We start from the raw sequence: 10,215 nt of genomic DNA, 5'->3' as shown, positions 1-10,215 counted from the left end.
ACGTTTTGGCTATAGTCTGTCATGTACTCTAGTGATTGTAACAATACAAAGAAATATGTAAATTGTTACTATCCAAATGACAATCTCTGTTAAGTAAGTTAATAAAAGGGACTTAACCAAAATTAACCATAATCGAAATCGGGTGTAAGATATTAAATAGGAATAATATATTTGTACAATCTCAGCGAATGAATTTGAAGTAAATCCAACCTTCGAAAAGCTTGGACCAGATTGCCAGGCGAAACGTTGTTGGATTTATTTCAAATTCATTCGCTGAAAGTTTACAAATATATTATTCCTATTTAATGTCTTACATCAACTCGGCGCTCAAATTCTGTGAAACTATTCGCTCTAATTTAAACGAAAGTTCTTATACGGGTGTAAGATAGTTGCTATGGTACTATCATATATTCAAAATGCCTCAGAAACCAGTATCAAGATTTTGTATTTCATTGGAATAAACGTTAATCATAACACAGTCATATCATACAAACATTACAATTAGTTATAGATTTATTCCACATAGCAACAATATTCTAGAATTTGTTTGTCATATGAATTCAATATGATCAAGTAATCCGTTTGCTCTTCTCTTTTTTTTCTCTCCTTTTTTTTTTGGTTTTTCAAATAGTGTTTAGATCATATGTTCCTAATTTGTAGTTTAATTTTCAAATTAAATTTTATCATATAGAAAATTAACATTTTTTCTTAAAAGATTAATTTAGTTATATATTGAAGTTTTTTTTCTTTTTTTCTTTTTGCAAATTGTAAATTCGAAAGAAAAAAATTAGTAACCTAGTAAAAAGATACAGTTAAAACGCACACAAAAAAAATTGAACGAATATACATTTAAGAAGAAAAAAAATATTGGGATTTACATTTTAAATTTGTAATGTGGTATTATTTTTTTTCTATTTTCAGTCAACATTTCTCTCTTTCTTTCTTTCCTTTTTTTTTAATATTTAGTCAATGATAATCAGACGATGTAAACAATTACATTATAGTGTCTTAGTACCAGAAGAATGTTATAGCAGTCTAAAATCAATAAACGTAAATAAATGAAAATAAAAACCGTTTGATTTTGATATTAAATGTTAGTTAATAATCTTTAAATACAATACAGCACGTACCAATCAAAACACACTTGATGGAGAAACTTTGGAAGAGGTGGAAAGTTTCATGTACCTGGTCAGCATAATCGATGAACGTGGACGATCTGATGCAGACATAAAGGCGAGTATTAGCAGATTAAAGGTCACATCTCTACAGTTGAAGAACATGTGAAACTCAAAAAAATATCAGCTAATATCGAGGTCAGAATGTACTTTACGGATCTGTAGCTATTTGGTTGGTCCTCTTGACCTCCCACATTGTCCGGACATTCCATGTACCTATAAAATTGTTGCTGTGGTTGTTAGAAGAAGCATCGACCTCGTGACCTGTAAAAAATCTCGACTTTCACCATGAGGCTTCTCAAGTCTTCTGAATGAAGATTCTTTAACTCGGAGGACAGAGTTTAAGTGGTTTAATTTGTTTAATATGATTAGCGTTTTTTTCGAATGGTTATTTTCTACGGGATGGGATTACCGACCCCATGGCCAACGCTCCTCCTTTACGTGGGCTTAGAACTGTTAGTAAACTTAGAAAAGCTATCGCCAAAGAATATCAAAAATAGATTAAAATTTCAGGACGGCCTGTAAGTGGTTCTAATTACCTTCGAGTAACTTCAATCGCATATTATGCCCGAAGTAGATCCATGAATTAGTGTAAATAATTAAAATTAAGACTGTGTTGCAATTTAAAGTGAAGAATTAGAGTCAGGGTTTAAATCATGAACTGATTTTAACCATAATTGTTTAATGAGTTTTCCTGAAAAATCCAAGAGGAGCTATCTGAAATTTGATTAGTTTATTCATGAATTATTGTCCTACCATTTTTTAACCATTTATGTAGTGTATAAAGCTTATAAGTTGAGTCATTTTAATTTAATTAATTATGGTACTTTCAGTTTAGTTAATATAGTAACAAACTTTCATCAAAAGGATACTACTAGGTTCTTCCATCAATGGTGTCCCAAATAAAAATCTAGGAGTATATCCATTACATTTCTTTACGTTTAATTTCTTAAATTTAATTTGGCAGTGGCCATGTTACGTCCTTCATCTGTCTACCCAGTAATATACGGAAGATAACCTGTTTCGCTAGATGTACCTGCATCTCTGAGTTTATGTTCACTCTGGGACTCGAAACCGGTACCTTTCGTTTCAAACTCCATCGCGTCATCCCCTTAGCTACTGACTCCTGATAGCCACCTGCTTGTGCTTGCTTATAAGGCTTGTGACTTCAAGCAATATCGAGGCAATGTGCGCAGGATGCACATATGCCAACAAGAGACTGACCAATTCTAGTCCTAAATAACAGTGGGAAGATACAAGTATACAACACCAAACTAAGTGTTAGTGTTTTACACACTTTCAATTAACTGAAATAACATCAGAAATATAGCTTTCGTTGTTTGTCATGGCCTCTTTTTTTCCCTGTTTACATCAGGTCTTCATTAACAGCAGTAGTAAAAACACCATAAAAAATAATTACATAACTGTACAGGGTGAAAACCCACTAATTAATATGTTCAAGCCTTCAAACTTATCGTTAACTTATCTAAGACAAGTTTTTATTTTACCTAGAAATACATTATATGATTTATGGTGTGATATCGTGTAGGCATCACTGGCTCTTTTTTAAACTTTGATATACTCATGTAACTATGTAATAGTAAATATTGAAAGTTACCGAAAAAAGTTGTTAAGTAAACACTTTGTAAGTGATCTTCAATAATAATAATATTTAATCATTGATTTTGGAGGTGTTATGTTTTACAGATCGGATTGTTTAGTTGTATAGTTTTTATATTGTCTTTCTAAACATCATTATCAACATATACTTTTCATTGAGGTATAAATTGATAATGCATCTGCATCAATAGGCCTCAACATATACAAGGGAAAAAGTAAGATTCTCAAATACAGCACAGAGATCACCAACGCAATCACACTTGATGGAGAAACTCTGAAAGAGGTGGAAACATTCATGTACCTGGGAAGCATTATTGATAAAGAAGGAGGATCTGATGCAGATGTAAAGGCGAGGATCGTCAAAGCAAGGACAGTATTTTTACAATTGAACAACATATGGAACTCAGAACAACTCTCAACCAACTTCAAAGTGAGAATCTTCAATACGAATGGCAAGACAGTCCTTCTGTATGGAGCTGAAACGTGGAGAACTACTACATCCATCATCAGGAAGGTACAAGTATTTATAAACACTCGTCTACGCAAAATACTCAATATTCACTGACCGGATACTATCAGCAACAGCGCTTTACGAGAGAGGAAAAACCAACTTACAGCTTAAGAGGAAATTAGGAAAAGACGTTGGAAGTGGATAGGTCATACATTAAGGAAATCATCAATGTGCATTACAAGGCGATCGCTAACTTTGAATCCAGAAGGGAAGCGGAAAAGAGGAAGGCTAAAGAACACATTACGCCGAGAAATGGAGACAGACATGAGAAGAATGAACAAAAATTGGATAGAACTAGAAAAGCAAGACCCAGGACAGAGTGGATTGGAGAATGCTGGTCGGTAGCCTATGCTGCATTGGGAGTAACAGGCGTAAGTAAGTTAGTAACAACATTAATAACATCAGTATACATGCCAAGAACAAGATTACATTCTTATAAGTACATTCAGTTAGATACATAACTATTTAATAGATATTTCTCTTCTAGACATTATGACTGAAAAGCATATGATTTATACACGTGACTTATAATAAAATGCCTTTAGAAGCCAATATTTTAATTGGTTAAACTGATGAACAGTAGTTGATCAGCTTAACTAATGATATTAATCAATGAATGAATAGAACTATATAGTATATATAGTAATGTCACTGGGTCTACCCTTAGAAACTATACTATAATATTACTATTATTATTATTATTATTATTAATAGTATAGATAATACTATACTCTTTTGTATACAAATGGTCATATTAAAATTAATCCAGAAAGAATATAATCATGATGCACAAATTATATTTATATGGAAATTACAAAAACTTACTCATATATTAGAATATACAGATATATTAAAGAAATTACATGAATTAAATAATTTCAAATATCAAGATTATATAATTGAATGGAATCGTAAGTTTCTCTAAAAAAAAGAAATGTGTAATTATGTATATATATACCCGAAGTTTGTCCTGATGATGTCGTTCGAAAAGAAGGATGATGAAAGCTCCATGACCAAACCATCCAGTTCAGAGAATAAAATTCGATTTAAAACATTTGATTAATATTTTATTATATAGATGAGATCATGAGTCAGTTGGAGCTAGATCACCATGGAAAACCTAAAAGCACTGGACAGCCGTTCGAATCTCGTGAGGCAGGATTGTGGATGCGCACCGTTGGGGAGTCCTACAATAAGACGAAACGGCCGTCCTGTGCTTCTAGGTTTTCCATGGTGGTCTAGCATCAATTGACTCATGATTTCAATTATATAAAATTACTGGAATCTCCACAAAACCCCTTTCTGATAATATTTCATTAGTTAGTTTTTTTAAATACTATTTATTTTTGTTATGTCGATTGCATGTGTGCCGTGTTTAATATATGACTTGATGATCCCCGCCAATTAGATAGGAGTGAATTATCGATCAGAGCAATGATACACAAAAGCCTTATGAGCAGTCTTGAGTACTTATTGGTCCTTCTTTCTATCTAACCAAGCCAGTTAAGTCCAGAACACCATCCACTGCAATATGAATAATTATTCTCAAACATACCAAACAAACTGACCACATCGTCCATGAAATAGAAAATAACATTTGTACAAGATTTAGCCGAATGTGGATGTGAATAGAGGGAACAGTAGTTAATAGACTGGGTATAACTCAGGAATGGTAAATCATATGATAATAGTCTATAGGTCAAAATAAAGCTCATAATAAAAGGAACATGAATATGAATAGTTAAGTTACTTAACAATTATACAATAGGAAATATACACATCATATTGGTCCATAAATAGTCCTCAAAGTTACCATTCATAATTTCCTTCGGGGTATATCAAGTTTATTATTTAGTTTAAACTCATGACATATAAGTATTGATAATGTTTAGTTTGAGTTTATTTGATCAATGGTACTTATTGTTGATAGTAGTAATGGAGGGAATGAACACTTAGTTGAGGAAGACCAATTTATTGTTTATTATATAATTGCTTAATAGTTTAGTAAAATGTGAAAATCATACAGCCAATACATCATTTGCACTTTTTTGAATTGTTCTCTAAATACTTCATTATTTATCTTATTCTGTTGTTATCTCAATCAGTTTCAGTTTCCTTCTTTCTTTTTTTCATTACGATTTTTTCAATCTTCTGCTAGAAGACATTCTTCATCCGACTGGTGTCACTTACTACTTATATCTGTAAACATAATTAGCAAATACCACAATACAAGTTCCCTGTTATTCCTTATGTTCGCATCTCGCGAGGTGGGATCGTGGATGTGTACCACTGGGAAGTCCCACAATAGGACGAGACAGCCGTCCAGTGCTCCCATGTTTTCCATGGTGATCTCGCTTCAATTGACTCATGATTTCATTTACATAAAATAATAATTTATTCAGTATACGTCGTTTCAGTATCTTAAGATCTATCAGTTATATAACGACTACAGATCAGTCAGTTCCACTGTTTTAACCACTATAGAGACTTTTATTTCAAAATTTAATTCTTATGAATTCGTTAACGTATAAACAATTGTGTGTATGGATGTGAATCATTGAAGGATTCTTCCTTGTTAACATTTACCAAATGTTTACATCTCTAAAACTCTTTCAAATTTTCTGTTTACTTTTATTCATATCGTGTTTTTTTCGTTTCTGCTAGAATGAAGGCAACTGTTTATTGCTTTTTTTTACAAGAAAACTTTGTAATATTTTTTCTTCCTACAATTTTGTCATATTTGACTTACAGTAATGTAAACAACTTGATTCTGTAGTAGATTGGTTGAATTTAGACATTAACACCGTTGGATCACGGCTCAGTGGTCTAGAGGTTAAGCGTTCACATGCAAAGCCGAAAGTCCTAGGTTCGAGTCTCGTGTGTCGGATTGTGGGTGCGCCCTGATGATGAGTCCCATACTGGGACGAAACGACCTTCCAGTACTTCCATAGCTTTAATGGTGGTCAAATATAATTTCTATGTACTGTATTGTAACTGAGATAATAAAAGTATCTCTTGAATATATTAATTGGACATCAAAAGAATCATTTAAATTTAAGACCACTTTATCAAGTACTTCAAGTATTTCCGATGACTTCGTTTTGTCTCTTTCCCTACTTTTTACCATGCATTACTATTTGTTGTTACTAAATGACACTAGAATTTGAGTTAATAGTTTGTGATAATTCTGTCATTCTATTTCATTGAGAATTTTCTTCTCAATTACATCAATAAGTGTTAACTATAATTTTGTAGGCTAACAGGATAATAATTGAAATTGTTATGGCCATTTGTTGACTTCATCGTCACTTACATAGAAAATAAATAAAATAATTCTGATTTTATAGAGTTGAGATCATGAGTCAATTGAAGCTAGACCACCATCGAAAACCTGGAAGCACTCGATGGCCATTTCGTCCTATTATGGGATTCCTCAGAAGTGTGCATCCACGATCCCGCACTCACGAGATTCGAACCCAGGACCTACCAGTCTCGCTCCAGAGCTCTTAACCGATAGACTACTGAGCCGGTATCTAACGGTGTTAGTGTCTAACTTCAACCGATCCATGAAATTGAGCAACCATTCATTAATGTCATCAGGGAGTTGGTATCTCCAATTGACTCATGATCTCAACTCTATAAAATTACTAAAATCTCCACCAAACCCCTTCTGATAATTCTGATTTTATTAAATCTGTGTAAATTATGGACAGTTGATTTATACTAGATTTTAATTAAGAGAATAATAAAGCTTACTTACGCCTTTTACCCCTCATGGAGGAGTATAGGCTGCCCACCAACATTCTCCACCTGACTCTATCCTGGACAATCCTTTCCAGTTCTTTTCAGTTGCTATTCATTCTTTTCATGTCTACTTCTACTTTTCGACGCAGTGTTTTCTTTGTCCTTCCTCTTTTTCATTTCCCTTCAGGATTCCAAATTACGACTTGTCTCGTGATGTAATTTGGTGATTTCCGTAATTTGTATCCTATCCACTTCCATCGACTTTTCATAATTTCCTCTTGAGTTGGAATCTGATTTGTTCTCTCCTACAGTAGATTGTTGCTGATGGTATCCAATCAAAATAATAAAGCTATCTATGTATATTTATTATTAGCTTATTTCATAATTACTATCGATATCAATAGTAAGCTCTATTTCGTATTATCTCACAATCCTTAATTGTATGTAACCGAAATTATCACAGGAATCAATACTCCTTGTATGGTTAAGACAATTAAATCTATCAGTATAGACATTCAAGGTGATTGATATGATTTATTGATTTTTTTTTGTAGTATCTAAGTATTCTATATACTAATGAAAATAATCTCCATATTAACCATGAATGGAATTTCACTTATACGTCAATTTAACTAACTCTATTCATTTTTTTTATTTGTCTTATAGATAATCATAATATGTATCAAATTACAAATACAGAAGAGTTAAAAAATGCACTTAAAGAATTATATCGTAACTATATAAAAGATCGATGTATCCGATTTCATATTACACCATTATCTTATTATCATCAATATGGACCACCGCCACCGTATGAAATTCCTTCTTCTTCTTCTTCTTCATTATTATAGCTTACAAATCATTTCTATATACATATTAAAAAAAAAAGAAGACAATCATACATAGTTTGTTTTGCTTTGTCACCAATGATATTAATCAGATGTATTGAATGTAATTGATTGTATAAATGTTTAAAGAATCTTGTATAGATTCATTGATACTATAAACAGTAAACAGGTAATGGATCTTGTGAAACGTTTCAGCTTCTATGATTTCATATTTCACAATGTTACTGTCTTGTTATAAAAGTTTGTAGACTATATCAATTATGTGTATATGTTAAATTACTATTTTGATTGTAAAACAATAGAAGAAACTCCTTGATGAATGGAGACGGTTCAATGGAGAGAACTTTCTTTTTGACATTGTTATTAACTTTAACTGTACAGTTGGATTTAAAAATTAATTTTATATATGGTTATCTATAATAAAATAGTGAAGTGTTGGATCTTTGAAGAAATGAATCGAAAACTATCAAATGTGTCCATTTATTGACTGAGAATTATGTAACAGTCTTGGATATAATTTGAAAAGATAATATTTTATAGAAGTAATGAGAAAGAAAATCATCTATCTTTTCAACGATCAATATGGGGTTGTTTTTGATTGAAATCATGAACCGATTGATGTTAGACCGCCACTGAAAACCTGGAAGTATTGGACGGCCTTTTCATCCTAGTATGGGGCCCCTTAGCAGTGAGCATCCACGACCCCGCTCGCGGGACTCCATTCAAGGGCCTTCAATCTCGCGCACGAACGCTTAACCTCTAGACCACTGAGCCGGGAACCAACGCTGTTCATATCTAACCTCAACAAATCCACGAAATTGTGCGATGATCTTCCATTCTACTGAGGTAGATACCTGTCTCTAGCTGACACGGATTAGTTCCACTGATCACGGCTTGTCACTAGAACTCCGAGAATTCCCTAACGAAACCAATCACAAGTGAGCACATGGCAATTATCTGTATGGGGTTGTGGAGATTATTAAGTGGGGATAAATGATTCTTCATTAGTATTTAACAAATATTATTCGATTGCCCTTTATTTACATTTGTCTAGTTTATCTTCCTAATTCATGCCACTTAACTCTGAAAGTTCATATACTAGCTATTCCAAGTTAGCTTATTTATATTGATCTTTGTAGGGATTCATTCTATCTTCATTTCAATAAAACATCAAGAAAAGGAAATTTTCAGTTCCCACTTCATTATCAAAGTAATTGACCGGAGGGATTTACTGAACTTATGTAATATTATTATTAATATCATTGTTGTCATCAAATATGATGAAAGTATCGTCTAAATATCATCACTTAAAAGGAAGTTTATTGGTAATTTGTTAACAGGTAGGTCATGGAACGGTCTACTAGAAGATGGTTCACTGGTGATCTTATTCCATCGCTGGGTATTTGTCCATAGAAATCTTCAATAAATGTTTGTTGAACCTTGAAGGATCAGTTTTGGAATAGTTTCTTGAGATAATGTTTTAGGATGCCGATATTAAATGTATTGTTGCTAACAATCTCATAAGAAGCAAATTATTTTGTGGATTGGATATTTGGGAAGAAAGAAGAAGCATTTAATGATATCATTCCCTTTCCAGGTGCACTGACGTCGGTTGTTTAGTCCATAAAACCAAAGGAATTAGAGATTCCATGTCAAGTGAACTGGTTCCCAGCCGGCTATAGATCCATAGAAGTTTAGTATAGACACTTCTATACAGGCAAGACAGAGTGATGATTTAAAGAATTCAAAACTATTTGTAACTGTTTGTAAACGATTTTTAACACTAGCTATTGTTTATATTTCGACACTTGATGGGACTATTATGTCTTGTATAAAATTTCGCTCCAGTGGTGTGAAGAGTTCTGTTTGAAAGTCTTCTTGTGATGTTTTACAAGTATTGAAAGTGTCTTAATATAAATTAGCATAAGTTTAAATGTACAGACAAAATTTAGAACAGAATAATATTTTGCAGCGTATCATTATAATATCTACTTAGTATTGATTGTTTGAATCTTCCCATTGATGCACTGCAATTGATCAGTCTCTTATTGCTGTATGTGAATACTGTGCGTATTGCCTCGATACAGCTTTAATTCACAAGCATTATAAGCAAAGATGGATAGTGGCTAGCAGTGGAATCCAGGACGCAAGTTTCGTCCTATTCGGGACTCATCAACTAAATGTACATGCATCTCGGATTTGATGTTCATTCTGGGACTCGAACCCAGTACCATTCGCTTCAAACGCCATCGCGTTATCCACTTAGCTACTGAGTCGTTAACATCAACTCTGAGATTCAGGTACATCCAGCTGACAG

The 10,215-nt window shown here is 32.9% G+C and overlaps 1 protein-coding gene across 1 annotated transcript; it reads left to right on the top strand.

Moving 5' to 3' along the window:
• Positions 1-4,051: 4,051 nt before the first annotated feature.
• Smp_141930 (hypothetical protein) lies at positions 4,052-7,901 on the top strand (the record flags this gene model as incomplete). Its single annotated transcript, XM_018798192.1, has 2 exons — positions 4,052-4,217; positions 7,717-7,901. The coding sequence occupies 2 exons, from the start codon at positions 4,052-4,054 to the stop codon at positions 7,899-7,901; spliced, it is 351 nt and encodes a 116-aa protein (XP_018653158.1).
• Positions 7,902-10,215: the final 2,314 nt, after the last annotated feature.

The sequence above is a fragment of the Schistosoma mansoni genome, chromosome 6 (genome assembly GCF_000237925.1).
Source record: "Schistosoma mansoni strain Puerto Rico chromosome 6, complete genome".
NCBI classification, from domain to species: domain Eukaryota; kingdom Metazoa; phylum Platyhelminthes; class Trematoda; order Strigeidida; family Schistosomatidae; genus Schistosoma; species Schistosoma mansoni.
The sequence above is the reverse complement of the archived record's forward strand: the minus strand, read 5'-3'. Positions and strand labels throughout refer to the sequence as shown.